This window comes from Heliangelus exortis, chromosome 6, assembly GCF_036169615.1.
Source record: "Heliangelus exortis chromosome 6, bHelExo1.hap1, whole genome shotgun sequence".
Lineage (NCBI taxonomy): Eukaryota > Metazoa > Chordata > Aves > Apodiformes > Trochilidae > Heliangelus > Heliangelus exortis.
The window spans coordinates 11,333,589-11,352,476 of NC_092427.1; the positions used below are offsets into that span (position 1 = coordinate 11,333,589).

Consider the following 18,888-nt stretch of genomic DNA (forward strand, 5'->3'; position numbering starts at 1 on the left):
ACACAAGCCTCAGATTTTTAAGCTTTATCCTTATCTTAGAGCCCTTCCCAAATGGCTGGTGCTGTCTAAGTGCTAACCAGAGGAGTTTGATAACTCCACTGCACCAAACACCTGCCAAGTCAAAATCCCAGAAACAAAAGAATTAGTTTCAAAAGCCCACCATGGTTTCTAAGCAACGTATTTACTTGTCACATCATTTGTAAAATCCAAACACTTGCAAGTGAGGTTATGAATAGTTTAGAACACTGTAAATCTAACACTACCCATATTATGAGCCACATTTCGTTAAGTATGAAAACACACATTTCAAAAATCCATAACCTTCATTTTGACGCATAGTTTGACTGTTTTGTTTTTGTTTTAAATGTAGTGTTAGCATTTTAATGCACTGTTTTTCTTCTGTGAATGAGTGATTGTTTTGAAATATTTGCTGCTTTTTTTCAGCTCTTGAGCACGTGTGATTACTATTTGAGCTTATTTTAATGGGAGGAAAAACAATTTTCTAGACCTCATTATTATTGAGAAAAGACTTGAAAATATGATCTGAGCAGCTCAAAAACCAAGACATATAAATCCCTTCATGCATTAAAAAACCTGATGATTTGGGGAGTTTGAGTCCTGCCTTTGCTGTGCTAGCTATCAGCAGTGCCATTTTGTCCAATTGTTCTGCTTTTTTGCAAAAAAACTTTCTTCTTTTCATCAAGAAAAAGCCTTGAATTTTTCAGACCTGAGAAACCTTCCAAGTTAAAGCAAATAAATGGAAACTGATTGCAGCCTTGACTACGTAGAAACTTCCATTCCTCTCTAATAGCATGATCTGGAATGCTTATTGTCTTTACTTTCAATCTCTTTCCCATTATTAGATTTGAAGTTTAACTCTGCTATACAGCATTCCTAGTGAGCAGTTTGCTTTTATTAACTGAGAATCTATTTGCTCTACCTAAAAATCTGAAATCAGAGTAATGGTGAGGAGATGGGTAGCAGTTTCTCTCAGATTAGTGTCACACAATGAGCTGTGGTTATGAATTATAGGCATAAATTGTATATATGCTGCCACAGAGGAGATTATTCTGGTACCAGAACAAAGGCTGAGAGACAGGGACACTGGTCTTTTGTCAGTAATACAGCTGGTGAATGGACTGGGAAGAACAGCATGAATGAGCTGCTGTATAATAAATGGCCTAACAAAGGAGATGAGCTGAATTTCCTAACTCAGTGGGCAAGCAAAAAAGACCTATGTTAAAAGTGGTGACTTAAAAGATGCAACTCTTTGAATTGTTGGTACATGCCTGTAGCTCAAGGTCAGATCTGGATGCTGCCAGAAACCATGGAGAGCAGTAGCCTGCCTGGGCAGCCAGAGGCAGTCCCTTCACCTGCACTGGTGCTGCTGTGATGTCGTGGGGATGCAGGAGCTGATAGTGGTGGGGCAGGAGGAAATCTCCATTCCCACAGGATTTCCCACCTCAACTCTCCAGCATTCTTCCTTTGCCCTTTCCCCTCACTCCTTTCCTCCCCTGTCTGCAGCAGGGACATTCTGGGCTTCTCCCATCCCCATAGCAGTCATTTCACCTGCAGTGCTCTGCTCTCTGACCTCTGTGGTAAGCAGGGGGCCCAGTGTCCAGGGAGGGTGGTTTTGTGGAAGAGGTACATGGTGTAGCTGTGACATCCCACCTCCTCAAGGAACCCTACAGCTTGAGATTCTCTCATCACTCACTGGGCAGAGAAAGGAGTCAGTACAGAATGATGATATGAAAGACCCTCTTTGGAGTCAAGCCAAAAACCATGCTTCACAGGAGGTGCCTGGCAAGGAAAACAAAAAGGTATAAAGGAGGGTGGTTGAGACACCATGTGACAATCTGGCATGACAGCAAGCTGAAAAGAGACAGCTTGGACAACAGGAGGATGGTACCCAGACAAATGGCTGCACAGAGAGTGACTGGGAGGCCCTAAGGGAAACATTTGACTTTTCCCAGAAGGAAACTGTGGGGGTGTCAGCTCAGGGCAGTAGCCTGCTGGGGCTGGGGATGTGAGAGGCATGGCTATGAGAGTTGGCCATTCACAGGAGGTGGAGGTGTTACTGTAGATAATCAGCCAGAAAGTGTCATGGCCAGAAGTCCTTATAGTTTTGCTTGCCAAGAGGGCTGTCAGCTCCATCAGGAGACTGGAAAGGATCATCTCTCATGACTGTTGTACAGAGAACTGCAGCTCAGGAGCCCTTGTTACAAATAGTCAGTAGCAAGAGCCTGGTAGTGAGCAAAGGATGCATGAAGGCACTCAAAACTGGCAAGAAAAGTGCACATCACTCTGGACTGCCAAACTTCACTGCAACAAATGTAATGCTACAAAGCTGCTGGTGATGCAAATCTGGATGCTTTGACACAGGTGATTTTCATACTTGATTTAGAGCTGGACTGAATGAACATGCCTGATAATGCCAAGCAGATAGATGTGAGGAAGGAGATATGGTTAGTTTTGGGAGCAGGGAAGGTGCTGTATGAACTTTCAGGGATTGTTCAAGTAGGAGCAAGGGCACACCTGGGCACACCCCTTCCTGGCTATTACTACTCCTGGCTGTATAAGCATTAAATGAAGTCTGGACCATGCAGGCTTAGGAGCTGAGGACTGAATGGAGTGACTGATGTCCCAAAAGAGTTGATTCAAGCTGCAGCTTGCAGAAATATGGTGAACTTTAAATATACTCTAGGACCCTCAGCCAGCAGGTTTGGCACCTGGAGTTTATTGAAGGTCTCTGGTGTATGATAGATTAGTCTGTCAGAAACCAGGTTACATGCAGATTTCTGGATGAACATAGGCTCTTGCCTGCCTGCTTGGCAGAAAGCTCCACAGCACTGCAGTAAAACTCTCAAAACCTGTGCTGCTTGGAAAATATCACTCTTACCCTTGGGCACCTTCAATCCTGTCCAGATCTGGACTGCCACTGAACCCTGAAGAGAGTAAGTCTCAGTAGATTATGTTGCCTAGGCAAAAAGCATTTTAAAAACGAGGAAATTCAGTGGCACAAGTTGGGACAGAGTTGATCCACAGATTTAGAGTACCAGCATTGGGTGTAAACTCTGTCAAGAATTCTTTCTGTTGCCAAATGATCAGGGCCCCTCACCAACATTTATTCTCACAGGGCTTCTGTGAGGCAGAAAAGCACTAATAAATTCACATTATAGATGGGAATCCAAGACCCAGTGGGATTAGAAATAAGCCTGCCCTGTGAAAAGGCTGTGAGTTTATAGTACACCTGAAAAATAGTGCAGTGCAGGACCTAACAGCAAGACTGCACTTCCTGAAGGTACCAGACAAAGTCTGCACAACCTCAGTGGTCTGCACTTGGCTAATGTGGACATAGCCAAAGCTCTTCTATGGGTTCAAAGAAAACCTGTGGCAAAAGTGAGGTTTGAACCTATTACTGTTGTATTTCCACCTGGTAGTTTAATCACTCACCCTCAGCCTTGATCTCCAAAGAAGAGACACATCTTCAAAATGCTCATGGAAGTCTGTGAGCCACACACACACACGGTGATAGTGGGGCTCCAGCCTGGCTTCAGTATGGCTTAAAAAGTCAAATCTTGTATAGCATGGAGAGACTAACATGCAAACACTGGCCCCAAGCACACAGATACAGCCAAAGGCAAAATAGTCTACAGACTTGACCTCTTGTCAGCCAGGAATAACATCCCATTTGTTCCTGACTACAGGATTTGACTCAATACTTTTCTGAGACAAAATGACTGAGCTGAGCTACTGCCATTTCTGATGGCTTGCATTAGTATTGGACTGTCTTACACCAGCTTTACTCCTACTAAGTCACATTTGGCTGAAAAATTACCTTGCCAGTTAAGGTATTAATGAGAACGTGTGCAAGCAAAGAGCATGATAATGTTTTTTATTATAGCCAGATCATAGAAGAGTACCTGAAAATGCTGCTGCAGAGAAACCTTGAAAAACAAATACCATCCTTTTTCAGTGTGATTTTTCCTATCAGACAAAAGAATGCTCTAATTGAAGTTGCATTTTTGTATTGGGGGTTGGAGGGGATCAGATAACATGGTGATGTTAGAAAAAAAGGGAGAATCAGTCTCTGAAGTGAACAGAAACTTTCAAAGGAGCACTGATGTATTAAAAAAAATTAAAAAAATGCCTGATCTGCATGGTAAGGAATCTGGTGAAGGTGAGAAACCTGTCATTAAACATTGCAGCTAGTTAAATTCATAATGAGGGGCGCATGGTTTATTTACACAGGGAACAAAACTATGATTTGAAATGCAGATTTTAACCACTCTGGTTGAGTATGTGCTAGTTCAGAGGGAGATTTTCCTCTCCAATACTGTGACAGCCCTTGTGTAAGAGTGGAGAGATGAAGACCCACTGACTTGTGTTATTCATACCTATAGAGTTTGTTTTCCTCTGCTGGCCTGCAAGGAGTCTGAATTTGCTGTGCCCCAGATCTGTGCTGTCCCTGACTCGTATCCCTTGGGAAGAGGGATGGACAGGAAAGGACAGAAAGAGAATTTTTGTGATTATGGAATTCTGGAAACTTTGAAGCCTGAACCAAATTTTGTTCAAAGTGCAATTTTTATTTGTTAGTAATTTGGGCAAATTTGTGCATTTGCCCAAGGACAAAATATGAATTTTAATTAACTGGAAAGGAATAAATAAGATGCTATGCTGCAGCACTGTCAGGTTGCTGGGCCAAACGAATGCACAGGAGAGTCTGCAGCTGTAGGAAAGCAAAGACACAGCTTTGCTTCAAGTGTTGTATGTGGAGAAGGGGGTGAGCCAAGGGCAGTCTCTGGTCTGTCTTCTTTGTTGGCAGAAGAACAGTTGGTCCTTCAAACAACCAGCAAGGCAGTACCATCTCTGCAAATGACCTCACTGTCCTGATGGGCTTTTACCCATCATCTGAGGAACCAGGCTATGGGCTGAGTCATGGCCAGAGCCTGCACAGGCAGTGCTGTGTGAAAGGCAATCTTGGCACAGCTCAGGCTGATGAGAAGTATCATCCTTACACAGTGAATTACAGGCCTGAATGGAAAAATATCTCATATTCCAGATAAAATGAAAATTGGTGATACCCTATCACAAAAGCAGCCACCCATGAGAGGCTCACTTGCCTTGGTAACACACTGAAAATAATTAAGTTTGAAGATTGTATTTCTGAGAGTGGAGCGTGAGCAAACACGAGGTCAGGATATTTTGGCAAAGGTCTTGGAGGCTTGGACCTAATATGTTTGACAGCATCACAGGATGGGGCTGCAGAGCAGTTTCCTTTTGCATTACTGAAAATACTCTCTCTTGCTCACTCACAGGTTCAGTGATATGTCACTTTTATATGGCAGGGCTCACCACAGTGACTTGACACTTTATATCCAGATATTTAGGTGCTAAGCCTCCTGTTCTGTGCCACTGCAGAGGTATAAAAACCACAGCAGAGAGAAGGGATTGGCTGGCAGTAACTTCAGCTCACCAGCCAACTCCATCGGTATTTGCATACGAGTCGTGTTGAACTCCTCCAGAGTTTGAGGAAAGCCTGATAAAACCGAGCTTGTTCATCAGCCTGAGTAGGCAGGTGGAAGGGAGTATCTGAATGATAATCAGCGCAATGGAGGAAGAGGAATTTTGCAGTATGACTTTTGGAAAGCGCAGCTCCAGCGATGGGGAAACAGGGAATCCAAGGTCCCCCTGTGGCTTGGGGCCGTGCCGAGGTGCTGTGAGTGCTGAGAACAGGGAGAAGGGCTGCCAGGCAGACCTCAGGACAGACTTGAGGTGGCATATGGAACGGTTCTGAGAGATGAGACCCGAATTCCAGGAAAATGGGAACAAACCCACATGTGAGTTATGAAAAATTCGATCAGTTTCCATCTCTGATGGTTTGAAGAAACTCATCTTCTGGGACAGAGGGAGGGAAATATGGAAATGTTAAGGGAAAAAAAAAAAAAGGCAACTAGCCTATCTTATTGTCCTGGTTTGCTAGGCCCAGAATCCATCCCTCCTTCATCCCCACAGCCCTGGTTCCACCCGGGCCCAGCCGGTACCGGTCCCGGGCTGTGGGTGTGGGAGCAGAGGGCGGCTCATGTGACCCGGATGGACCAATCACAGCGCTCCTGAGCAGGGCCCTCAGCACAAAATGGCGCCGCAGGGAGGAGCGCGGCTTTGGCCCCGGGCTGGGCTGCGGGATGGGGCTCTGTGGTCGCCATTGCTCCCTCTGCTCCTGCCTTCTCTTTTCTTGCTGGAGAAGAGCATCGTTCACGAGGACAGGTCACCTTCTCATGACTCCGTGTGTGGGACTGGCTTGGCTGCTGCAGGACTGTCACTGGGACCATGGACTTGGGCACCCCAACTGCTGCTGAGTCCAGTTTGGGACTCTTCTTTTTGGGAAGTAATTACCAACCAAGAATTAAGGATGCTGTATTTACATATTTGTACATATCTGTAATTTACCGTCATAATTATTATCACTCCTTCATTAAGACTATTCTTTTTTTTCAACCTTGAAATCTCTCTCCCTCATTCCCCTCTTAATCTTCCCTGGGGAGGGTAATGGAGGAATAACAAGAGTATCTGCCACATGGTTATTGGTTAAAACTGTGACATTTTTATAAATCTGTTTAAACAACGCTACCAAAAAAATCCCCTTCCTGTTTCTCTGCAATGTGTACGTATGGCTGCCCTCCTGAAAACATCAGGTCCAAGGTGTCTCAGAACCATGACACTGTCACACCCTGGCAGGTGGGATCACACTGGAGTGAGGCTGTGCCTCTTCTGCCCTTGTCAGAAGGGTAGGAGAGACCAGAGTCTCCTTGCTGTTCCCTTTCCAGGATAACTGGAAAGGAGTCAGGCTGGCTGTTGGTCCAAGGGTCTATCTCCTTCCTGCTTCTGCCTCCCACGACATCAGTTATGCATCTAGGTATCAGAATACTGTTACAGTCCAAGGATGCCACAGCCATGCTTTTCTCCTGTATGCTCTGCATCTACCTCTGGACTCTTCCTAGAGCTGCACCTGAGTGTACAGCATTGAGCATGAGCAGATCTGTGCCATGTGCTCTGTGCCATGAAAGCTGATGGTAGCTCTCCTCCACTGACTAGACAACAGAGGATTTTATTTTTATCCTTGTTTCCTCTGATAAGTACTAAATGGGCCCCCGTGGCAACCCAAAAATGGTAGCTGGGACCCTGGCTTAATTTGGAAGCTGCTTAATCAGAATGATGTGCTGCTTGCATAAGGAGCCTCTTCTAAGAGGATGCTTCTCTAGCTCTGGCTGGATTTATCACTGAGAAATGTTGCTTTGGGAAAAGCAATTGTTCATACAGCAACTGCATCATATTATTGTATGCCATTTAGTATGGTTCTCTGTTGAACATCTATTGATTTTTTAGGAAGAATGATGTACCAGACAAGTTTTTCTTCAACAGAAGCAAAACTGCTGGTGGATAAGGGTCCAGCTTGTAAGGGAGACACCAGCCCTCCACCTTTTCTTCAGCATGCACATGGCCAGACCCTTCAAATGAGTCTCAGGAACAGCATTTGCAAACAGCTCAACACATAGCACTCTGGAGCAGACCAGACATGTAATTAGCTCCTTCTGAGAGCAAAGGCCAGAATCATCCTTCAGGAGCTGGGTTTCTTGGGATGGTTGGCTAGTTCAGAAATGCAGATAACTGTCTGAAGAGTTCAGCCACAGCTGGACCTGTGTAGAGGCACTGTGTGTTAATCTAGCATGAGATTTGGTAGCCAAGAGCCCTGGGGTCTGATCTCGATTTCATCACTGCCTTGCTGTGTGCTTTGGAGAAGGTCATTTAACCTTTCTCTGGCTCGTTTTCTCCATTAGTATAAGGGAGGGATGATACTAACCAGCTCTCAGGGAGTAGTGAAGCATGACTAAGCTGTGTTTGTCATGTACTGTGGAAATACAAAGTATATCTAAGGCCTCCAGGCGCAAAGATAGGAAGAGCTGACAGGAGTTTCTGGCTCCTAGCCCAAGGCTCAGCCCCAGCACGTGGCCTCCAGGAGTGCCAGAAGGGAGCATTAAGTTTGTCACATGCATAATTCTGTGCCTTGTTTCCTATTGCCCAAAGGACCCTCTTCTGTTAATTATTTTTCTTCCTATCTGCACTGTGACAGTTGCAAGTCCCTCTTGCAAACCTGACTTCTGATTGCAGCACAAGCACGGGGAATGCCTTCTCAGAGCACCACGAGCCTACTTGGGTCTCCAGTACTTTGCCTAGGCTGTGTTAGATGCTTGTTTCAGTGCAATAATAACCCCCAGAAGGGAAGAGCAACTCTTCACTCACTTCTCTCCAGCTTTCCCTAAATGTAATTTTTTTAGCATGATCAAATATTAGTATCAGCTTCTGTTGGCTTGCTTTCTCCTTGCAGGGTAATTGTCTGTATACAAAGAGAGGGGGCTTGAGATAGCCTGCCCTGTAATGAAGGATTTGTGTGTTTCTCACCTCTACTATAAGGTGCAGGCAAGTAGCATTATGTGAGTAGGTGTATATGTCTTGTAGTGATATAAACCAGCTGGGGTAAGGCAGTGGGTTTTTGGTCAAAGTCCTGAGAGGTTCTGGTGGTAGCTGGCATTAGGGATCTCGTGGCTCCTGCTTTGCTAGCAGGGGTTGTTCTGAAGCTCAGAGAGGTTATCTTACCCACTTGTGTGTGGAGGGGGACAGAGGTGTGAAATGTGAACAAACTTCTCTCCTGTAAATGGAAAAAAAAGATTCTGAAGCTAGAGTAGGCTTTTCTTTACACCTGTTCTTTCAGTCAAGGGCAGGGTTGTTCCTCCCAATCTACTTCAGCAGAACTGAAAAACATGCTCTCTTTTAATTAGAAGGAAGCATCTTTTAATCAGCCAGCACAACACTGACACATATAGTGCCTGAAAAAAGCACCAAAAAAACAGGCCTGAACAGGTGTCTGAAGCATGTTGCAAACCTTAAAATTCCAGTAATCCAAAAAGGAAGGGTCCCAGCTTTTATTCATGCACTCCAGTTATGTGGCTCCCCATTGGAAAGGCTTGATTTGTCTTGTAGCTCTGTTGCTCTGTGCCATCATAGATGGACTTCTTTGCCCTGACTGTAAATTGTTTCCAGGCTGGGCAATGTGTGAACATGTGCATGGGCATCGTGTTGCACAGCTCATCCCAGGTGTGCTTGGCTGTATGAAATAAACACTTAGTAAGCAGCTTTGACTTGGGAATGTCATGGCAAGCAGATTTAAGTGGATATATTCTTCCACTCTGTCTTGAAATACATCTCTGCTCCTCGCCTGCTGTTATGGTATGTATGCTTTGTGGTTCCAGGCACAGTGAGCACTTAATCATTTTACAAGGCAGCCAAATACAAATTATGAAGCCAATTAACAAATGCTTTCAGCTACAGGATTTATACTGCATCTTGGCTCTCTGCATACACAGACTAGCACAGAGGGCTCAGTTTGGGCAAGTAATTCAACATCTGTGCCATTTCAATGAGTGTAAATGGCACTTCAGCACAGGTTTACTTGCTGTGCCCCAACTTTGGGGGTAAGTTATTCTCCTAATCAGGGTATAGACTAATGAGCCAGAAGATCAGTTTCTGGTTCTACTGCAATGCTGCTCTGTGATGTTGGCTAAATCCTTTACTCTGTGCTTTAAATTTAAATCAGAACGATCTCTCTTTTTTCCTCTTCTTTATATATGTATAAATGGCAAATTCTTCAAGACTAGGTTGTATATAGCAGGGGAGGGGCTTTGCAGCAGTTGATTTCATACATCTGAGCTAGGGAATAACATTCCCTTGCAATCAGAGGTGACAGAGAGAGGATCCACCCTCAGGTTGTTGAAATGGGCATCTGCTGCAAATCGGTCTCCAGAGGAACCACCACCCTGTGTCTTAATGCAACCAAACCATGGGCTTGGCTGAGACTTCAGGGTATTAATTTAACAGGGGCATTTTCAGAAGTGCACTGATGCTCATGAGTAATAATGTTAGTAATAATAATAATTAGCAGTTTGAGGCACCTTTAATTTGTGTAATACCAGTTGTCTTAAAGTACTCAAGCAGAGTGTGATCTCTTGCTCTGGAGGTGGCTAATGTGTTTCAGTATCATGGGGTGAAGTTCTGAGACAACTTAGGACAGGAAGGGAATAAGAAGACTATTCCTCCACGTCTGTGCACCAGCTTTTTATGCAGGAGGAAGTTATTAGAATAGCTGGTTGTACCAGGCAATCACTCTTCTGGCCTGGTCCAGATGAGTTTAATTTAAGAGAGAAAGGAATTAGCCAGTGCTCACAAGAAAAAAATGGGGGGAAAAAAAAAAAGACCAAGAAGACACCTCATCCATTCATGCAGAGATCTCAGTGTTCTCATATATTTCTTAATCCTACTCTTTTAGCTGCTTTAAATTATAGGTCAGCAAGGTATTAAAGAGACATAACTTCAAACACAAGAAGAAAAAAGAACACAAATGGGGCAATTCTAGGTACAATAAACCATGCCTGTCATTCAGAGACCTTGCTCATTCTTGTACTGAAATTAAAATGCAGTTCATAAAAGTGGTACTGTCTTGTTAAGCAGATCTTTCCCCTTGGCATGTAGTCCCTCACAGGAGCATTCCTTGGAGTGGATAGCTTTCCAGAACAAGGATGGTTAAAAGAGCATGATATTAATTGGGGATTGGTTGTTTCTAACTGCATGGGTCAAGTAGAATCTGGAGGTGTCTCTGATAGCCTGGTCTGCCTACCAGTGATGCATTCCTGCCTGGTTTAGGTCTCAGCCACATAAGTGATCTCACCACTAATGCTTTGTCCAGGTGCTACACAACAGTCACTACAAGGACAGAGACTGGCATTAATGAAATGGACAATATTCCTGTCTCTATTCCTGTCTGCATCTGTTTTGGCTGAGCACAACAAAACCCATGTCCTTTAGATGCATCTCTTCCACTGAAGATATTTTGGTTGAATTTCCAATGCAGTGCTACCAGGGAAAACCCCCTAATATTAAAATTTATTACTCAGTCAAACTGTCCAGCTTTTTACGAGACTAAAACAAAGAGCTGAAATCTGCATTATAAGGCTTCCAAAATCAATGCATTTAAATAGCATGCTTAACAACAGGATAGGAACTTCAGGTCCCCAGTTATGAGAATTCCTCCTTAGGGTGTTGTAAGATTGGAGGCCAGTGACATGTTTAATTTCTCCAGGAGAAGGCTTATTTTGTGATATCTCGTGTCCTGGAACTGCATTAATACTTTGGTAAGAATAGCATGTGCTTTTCTAAGGGTCCTAAGGCAGATCAGTCACTGGATGAGGATTTATCTCCATTTTGAAATTTCAGCTGTATGTAGGCTTAGTGCCTCTGTTCTGCTGCATGCACCCTCAGGGCATAATATTTAAGCCTGTAGCAGATGGTAATGAGTTAGTAACAAATTACTAGGGTAAGTATGCAGCAGCCCTTTGAGGCAGAAGAGGGCTTCTGAGTGTACAAAAGAACTGCTGGATCTTCAGTAGTAGGACTAGGAGAGAAGACAGATTTTGTGTATGTTTGTACTTCTCTGCATACTTACAGGATGTGTAATAATCACTGATATATTTTGCTCAAATACTACTGCTAATGAGTCTCATTCTTCTCTGGGCAGTATGAAATAGGATGGTGCAAATCAGAGCTACATCAGCTGAAGATTTGGAACCAGGAGTTTGGCTTCCCAAGTTCCCCATCAACCTTGTTTCCATTCTTTATTGACAGTCAGCAGCAGTTGAGACCTTTTGACTTATTTATAGAAGTGGAACAAAATATACAAGCCTCTCTATGATTATGATTTAGGTGATATTCAAGTGAGAGATAAGAGAAGAAAGAAAAATTGCTCAAGCTTTGCAGTGGTCATTGGGACCCAATATGGATTTCTTGTATGTTGAAGTTTAAATTACTTTCTTTGCTTGGGCAGTCTGCTGACTACAGACCCTTAACAAGGCTTTTCAGAATAGTCCTTAGGACCTTTTTATCACTGTAGGAGCTTTCCTCTGGCTTCACTGACCTGAGACTGGAACTTGCATTTCTGCTAGGTAGGGGAGTGTCTGCATCCTGGCACTTCTAGAGCAGATGAAGCATCAAAGCTGCACTTTCTGCCATTTAAACAGAGGCCCTTGCAAAATCATTGTTCACCTGGTATAAATAAATGTGTCTTCTTTTGGGAGATTGTGGGGACAGGGATGCTGGAAACAGATCACAGCTCTTTAAACCCTCTGACAGATGGGACACAAAAATATGAAGATAGATGTGGCCAAAACCCATTAAGTGGAGAATCAAGTCCATATGGCTTAATGTGTCGGCTGATTCCTGGTAACTGCATTGTCTTAGGAGGCAAAAATGTGAGATAAAGGCTGTTAACAAAGCCTCATCCATAGATGGATATGCAGATGTGAGTTCCCTCCTGTTGGTGACTGGGTATGAACACGCAGAAGGAGGGTTTCAGGAGCCCAGCTGATGGGTGTTATCTCATGCTCCAGTGACTTTTGTCAGGAATTCCCTCGCTTTGCCTGTGGAGATGTGATGACAGGAGGAGTGGGAGTATCTGTAGTCACTGCCTTGATTTCCCTGCTGGTTTTCTGCGCAGAGAGCTTCTGCTGAGACCTATTTGTCCTTTTTTCCTTCTTTTCCACGAAGTTCAGAATGGGAACACCCAGAAGGGGGAAAGGAGTCAGATTTGCTCCAAGTGACTACTGTCCAGTCTCTGTTTTCTCAGAATGCTGAGAAAAATGTAACTGAAGCCCATACAAGAATCCAACTGCAACTCTCTGAGGTTTTGCAAACAGTTTTTGTGTTGGGATTTCATTGTGGTTCTTCATTATGAGTTCTGCAAACTCCAGACCTGTTCAGAACTTTGTTACGAGGTTCACTAAGACACTGGTGAACAAGGGGCATATACCCGTTTTTTGCATTCTGTGGAGAGGAGTCCAAAAAAAGCTTGTTCTTTGTAGAAATTAATGTCTAAAACGATGACTTGCTTTTATAACTTTTCCCTTCCTTCTTCAGTAGCCTAACAGTTTGTAATTTTTCTGCTTGTTCATGCAGGAACTACCTCTTCAGACTTAGTCTACACAACGTTTCTCTTATTCAGGTATGTTCACTTTTTACACTTTTGTTTTATTTGATTTGCTAATGAAAGTTCTGTAGTATTTGATGTACATTTTCAGAAGGCTGTAGTAGTGTGAATTTGCCCAGAGTCATGGAACAGGGAGAAGGCGAAGTCAGAACCAGATGCTTATTCCCATTCCAATGATAATTAATGCTGGGTGGAAGGGCTCTTCTACACTTACCCACTTGGACAGCACTTTCTGCTCATGGCTGTTGAGTGTCTGGGTGGTAACAAGATCTGCCAAAACCATGGCATCTTAAGGAACAAAGCACATAGTGTGACTGATACAGCCTTAAGCACAACAATCAATGGAAACCCTCAGCTCTCATTAGAGGAGATGTCAGCAACATGTAGGAGAAGCTTTTACTGTTCTTGTCCATCCTAGTTTTTAGCCATCGTTGCCCTGTGTGAACATAGATTGCTGAGGAGCTGTATTTTGCTGAATGCTTTACTAAAACCAAGGTTGAACTTGCAGGAGGCAAAATGTGTTCAAAAATAAATTTACCCATGGCAGAACGGAGGCAAAGCAGATAAAGTTTTAAAAGGCTTGCAAGGATCCAGCTGTACTGGGGCTTTCCTCCCCCTCCACTGAATCTAGAATTGAAAGATGCAGCAAAAATTGTTAGTGAAAACTCCAACTGCTTATCTTTCGATAAAGAAATACTTATGCTCTGGGATATTTACCATCTTCTACAGTTGCTAAAGCACCAAAGATGTACCCAGAATTTTCCAGACAGATTGAAAGGCCTTCCTCCTGTACCTGACCATGCAAAGAAGCCATTAGGGTGCTATTGCCAGCCATTCCAATGTGCACAAGCCTTTTGCTGCTAACAAGAGTTACAAGTATAGCTAGAGAGAAGAAAAGATACTTAATGGTTGTAAAATGCATTGAATCTTCCTTTAAAAGGAAAACAAAGTCCAGAGTTACCAATGACAACTATAAAGAATTAGAGAAGCTGATACTCTCATTTGGCAGAAGTTTCCCTTTTCAGAGCTGTATTAGCATGGCTGGAAGGCTTCCAGCAAGCACACAGGAGAGGAAAGTCCTTATGTGAGGTGTCACACCTTCTGCAATGCCTGATATCACACCACCCAACACAGCCCCTTGTGCTTGTCAGACGTGGGAATCCCTTCCACGAAACCCAATTGTGAATCTCCCTTGTACACTTCTGAAGCCAGGCTTGGCTTGGGCCCTGTCCAGTGCAGTGAGTTTCCTTTCCTCCACTGCAAAACATGGGAAGTCTCCTCCTATGGCACTGGAGGATGCTGTGGGATCTCTGGTTAACATAATGAGTTTAGTTTGCTCCTGCTTTCTGGGTGTATCCGGTCACTTTGCCAAGACTTTTTGCATGACAAAGAGAGCATGGAATTATGTTGACACACGTGTTGGGAATGATGGAAGTGATTGTTTCCCGACCTAATGGTTGCCTAAGTAGCTGCTTGGCTTGTATCCATAAAGCACATGGTGCAGCTTAGAGGCACCCCCTCCCACCTTCCCTTCACTCTCAGTCATTTTGAAGATCATAAAGTGAGACAAGAAATGCAAGGAATTTGCAGATAGTTCTGTAGGGATGTGAGTGCAGTTAAGAAGTAATTGCAGTGCTAATTTGGGTTGTTTGTACCTTCTCTTTGGTTGTAAGCAAAACACATTGTGGATCTTGTCAGACCCTATTTGAAGACAGTTTTTTATCTTGAGATTGTGATCAGATTTATTTCTGCTCATGGGACTTGCTCTTCAGGTTGCCAGTGATGCTGAGCCTGCTTCAAGGTGCAGAACTGTTTTGACAGATGTCAGCTCCCTTGCATTTATATTTCCATGAGATGAGGAAAAGAACAGAAGGAACACAGTTGAGAGACAGCAGATTTGCTGGTTGTGGGGCAAAGCCTGGCAGTGTGGTGAATATAACTCTCTACAGCAGTGCTGGGTGAAGTTTAAAGCAGTTTCTCACCAAGTGCAACCAACTGCATCCCTAACCTGCATTGTCCCAGTGTGGAAGAGGCAAGGACAGATTTCAGCCTCACTGCTGTCATGGGAAGGGGAAGGAGGCCAGGGTGCCCCTGTGAAGGAGGTGACTCTTACTTGCCTTTTCAGCAAGGGTGGTAACAGCATCTCATAGGAGCAATATCTCTGTGTCACTGCTTGCTAGCACAGCAAATTCACTACTTTAGTCTCTCATTCTGTGATAGGTAGATTTACTAGCTTACTCTACCTAATGCATGTATTCCTTGACAGTTATCTGTTCTTTAACCAGAAAATTAGTATTTCCTGCCATTGAGCAGGCCACAGTGTTTTTCATCACAGCATTACTTTCTTCATTGCTTTCCAATGGAAATAAACTTTTTCTGGATTATAATGCCCTTTATGAATATTGCATATCAGAAACCCAGCATTAACCATGTTGCTAATTACTGATTTTTGTAAGGCTAAAACTGACAGACTTTAAAAGACAGTGCTCTTTCCTTCTACCTGTTGAATGACTGTGGATGTCTTTCACTTAAGCCCAATGCAAAAGCAATTGACATGCACAAGAGTTCTGCAACAACTTTGGGGACTGTTTTGTGGAACCATCATTCCTAAAAATAGCTTTTGGAACTAAAGACTCCTAAAATCTAAAGTTATGATATTACTCCTGAATCTGCATTGGACTGCCATGTGTCTAAACTTAATGTTGTAATCTCCACAGCAAAGAACACTCTAGAATATCATGTAGCAACTCCACATAGTTGGGACAGGAAGTTATTGTCTTGCAGTAGACTAGAAGACAAAATTTAGCATCATGTGGGCATGTTACTGAGTAAGAGCTGTGTAAAAAGATAGCATTATGCTATAGAGCAGTTAAGATTTCAGGGGAGGGGAGGAAAAGAGGTAAATTTTAGGGTGTGTTACCTGTTGGATCATATTGTACTTTCTTAAAGGGGTAATTCCTTTTCCTTCCTTAACACTGAGCTCTTTGTCTTGGATTCGTTCTCCAAAGCTTTTGTCCTGACTGCTCTACAATGTGCCAAAATTTGCTCCTTTCTTTTGGTTCTGCTGAGGTTGTTTCCCCAAGATTGTAGCACTGAGATTTTACATGAGAACGAGTAAGTGAGTTGAAGCAGAACAAGCTCGTTTCCTGCTTCGCAGAAGAAAATTTTTCCAACATTTTTCCTCCCTCTGTTTCTAAAATGTGTTTCAGGAATTCCCTTTTGGATGGGAGAAACCATTCACCAAATGTATTTTAGTTGCATGAGAAATTTAGGTGGTGGTTAATTTTTTATTACTTTTAGCTCAGTGTCAATATCCAGAAGAAAATTTGTGCCAAGTCAGAATCAATTGATTTTTTTTTTTTTTTTTTTTCTTTCCCAAAGGGAGCCATGTTGTTAAAGAATTTTTAAAAAAACAGCATTTTGCAATGCCCCACATGGGGTATCCAAAATCACCTGCTAATTCTGGAAACTTTAGAATGTAGCATTCAAATTTTTGCAGCAGTTAAGAAACGTAACTTTAAAATAGTTACTGTTCTTAATCTTTTAGCATCTTTTAAAACAAAATCCCTATAACATTTCATCTCCATCTTTAAATGGCCCTCCTCTATGCATTGTGGGCTCTAAATATTAGACATTTTAAAATTATGTGCACATGCTGTTTAATTTTTGGATGGGCTTGAAGCAAGGTGAGGTCCTAATCTGCTGTTTTCACAGTGAGGCCATAGAAAAGCCCATTTTATACTGAAGTTGTAGGTGGAAGGGTCATTTTAAGAACATAAGCCTTTGAGCAAATTTTTAGAGTGCATGATGTTGATTAGGACTTTGTAGCAAGGAATGCCATTCTCTGGAGTGTGTTAAAAGCAGGCTACTTGGCAGGCATTTCATAAATCCCAGGGCAGTGCCTACCCTCTGTTCAGCCTGATTTTGCCTGGAACTTGGAGTTCTCAAAAAACTGATTGGGAAATTATTTTTCCAACCTTTTTGAGATGCCAAGATAATTTGCACTGAGATGAAAAAAAGATTTTTGACATCCTCATAAAATCTGAAAGAGGAGATAGACACATGGATACTTGGGATTCAAATATCTTGGGCCAAGTTATTTTCTGAAGCATCAAGAGAGGATTTGAAAGTGCATTTCTGTCACCTCAAGAAATTGACCTGGTTTGTGTAGGGCACCTTTTTTTCTTCCCTTTACGTTTGTGTTTAGGTTTGTGTGCTGACCATTCAGCTATATCATCCTCATAGTATTTATAATACTTGAAGAGTATTTAGGTATTCCTTTTCTTAAAAATAAATCTTATTTTAATAGAATCATAGAATAGTTTGGGTTGGAAGGGACCTTAAAGATCATCTCCTCCCACTAGACCAGGTTGTTCAGAGCACCATCCAACCTACTTGAACACGGATGGGGCATCCACAAACTGCTCTGGGCAACCTGTGCCAGTGTATCACCACTCTCACACTGAAGAATTTCTTCCTAATGTCCTAAATCTACCTTCATCCAGTTCAAAGCCATCACCCCTTGGCCTATCACTACATGTCTTGTAAAGTCTCTTCCCAGCTTTCCTGTAGCCCCTTCAGGTACTGGAAGGCCACTCCACTAGGTCTCCCCAGAGCCTTCTCTCCTCCAGACTGAATAACCCCAACTCTCTCAGCCTGTCCTCACAGGAGAGGTGTTCCAACCCTCTCATCATCTTCATGACTCTCCTCTGGACTTGCTCTAAGAGCCCCATGTCCTTCTTGTTGGGGGGCTCCTGAACTGGACACAGTACTTCAGGTGGGGTCTCACGAGAGGGGAGTAGAAGGGGATAATCACCTCCCTTGACCTGCTGGCCATGCTTCTTTTGATGCAACCCAGGATGTGGTTGGCCTTCTGAGAAGCCAGATTATAAAAGAATAAATGGATTTCACTTACTGCAAAACTATTTGAAAGGCACAACTTAATCCCTTAAAAAGACACAAATTTTTGAGGCAAGTATGCTTTGATTAACAATCTAATATTTTTTCATGAGGACAAAAAAAAAATGAGTGAGGACTGAGTTCAGAGACAGAGTATTCCCCAGTAGTCATAACCTTGAATTTGGTAGGATTGCCTGTGGAATTACACACCACCCAGTACCACCTGGGCTTACAGAATCTACAGCTCCAGTTGCTGATCCACAATGACCCCACTACAAAACATGAAAATGCTACAAACCAGTCATCTTTATTTGCTTTTGAAATTTTTGAAATTTTGCTCTAAAGATATAAATCAAGAGCATGTACATTCAAGTGGACACTTTGGAGAATGTTACCCAGTCACTAGGGCACAAATAAATGAACTTGTCAGTCCCACTGAAGGAGTAGCTCAAGCTTAAAGTTAGCAGCTGCTTAAGCAGCATCAACTCTTGAGGTTTGATATGAACCTTATTGAAATAATTTTTTTCTGTTGATACTGTGGGGCTTTGGGATGGATATTTTTTCAGACCTAAAACAGGGACAAAGTATTTCTGTATGGTCCTGTAGCAACTATGTATCAAGTGCATTTTGGGTAAGCAGAGTTTTCCTCCAGTTTTTCTTCCTTCACTCTAAGAAGCAGGAACATCTCTGCTACAAAGATTCTCTAAAACTGCTCATCTGCTCCATCAGAAACACTTTCCTCCCTCCTGGTGCCTGGAGGGATCTTTAACTCAGTGCCATGATCCTTGATACATCAACACTATGTATCAACAAACTAGAGTTAATACTAATAAAACTTGCTTATCAGTCCTCAGTATGCCACATAGCAACAAATGAACAGGTTTCATGTTTTGCACTTT

General features: G+C 43.0%; 1 protein-coding gene across 4 annotated transcripts in view; it reads left to right on the forward strand.

Annotated features, from left to right (window-relative positions):
* SEMA5B (semaphorin 5B) overlaps positions 1–18,888 on the forward strand; it is a 273,579-nt gene that overhangs the window by 153,857 nt on the left and 100,834 nt on the right. For all 4 annotated transcript variants that reach the window (XM_071746657.1, XM_071746656.1, XM_071746654.1 and 1 more), the window contains exon 5: positions 13,060–13,105. In XM_071746657.1, the coding sequence (XP_071602758.1) occupies positions 13,060–13,105 (46 nt within the window). The remainder of the gene's footprint in view (positions 1–13,059; positions 13,106–18,888) is intronic.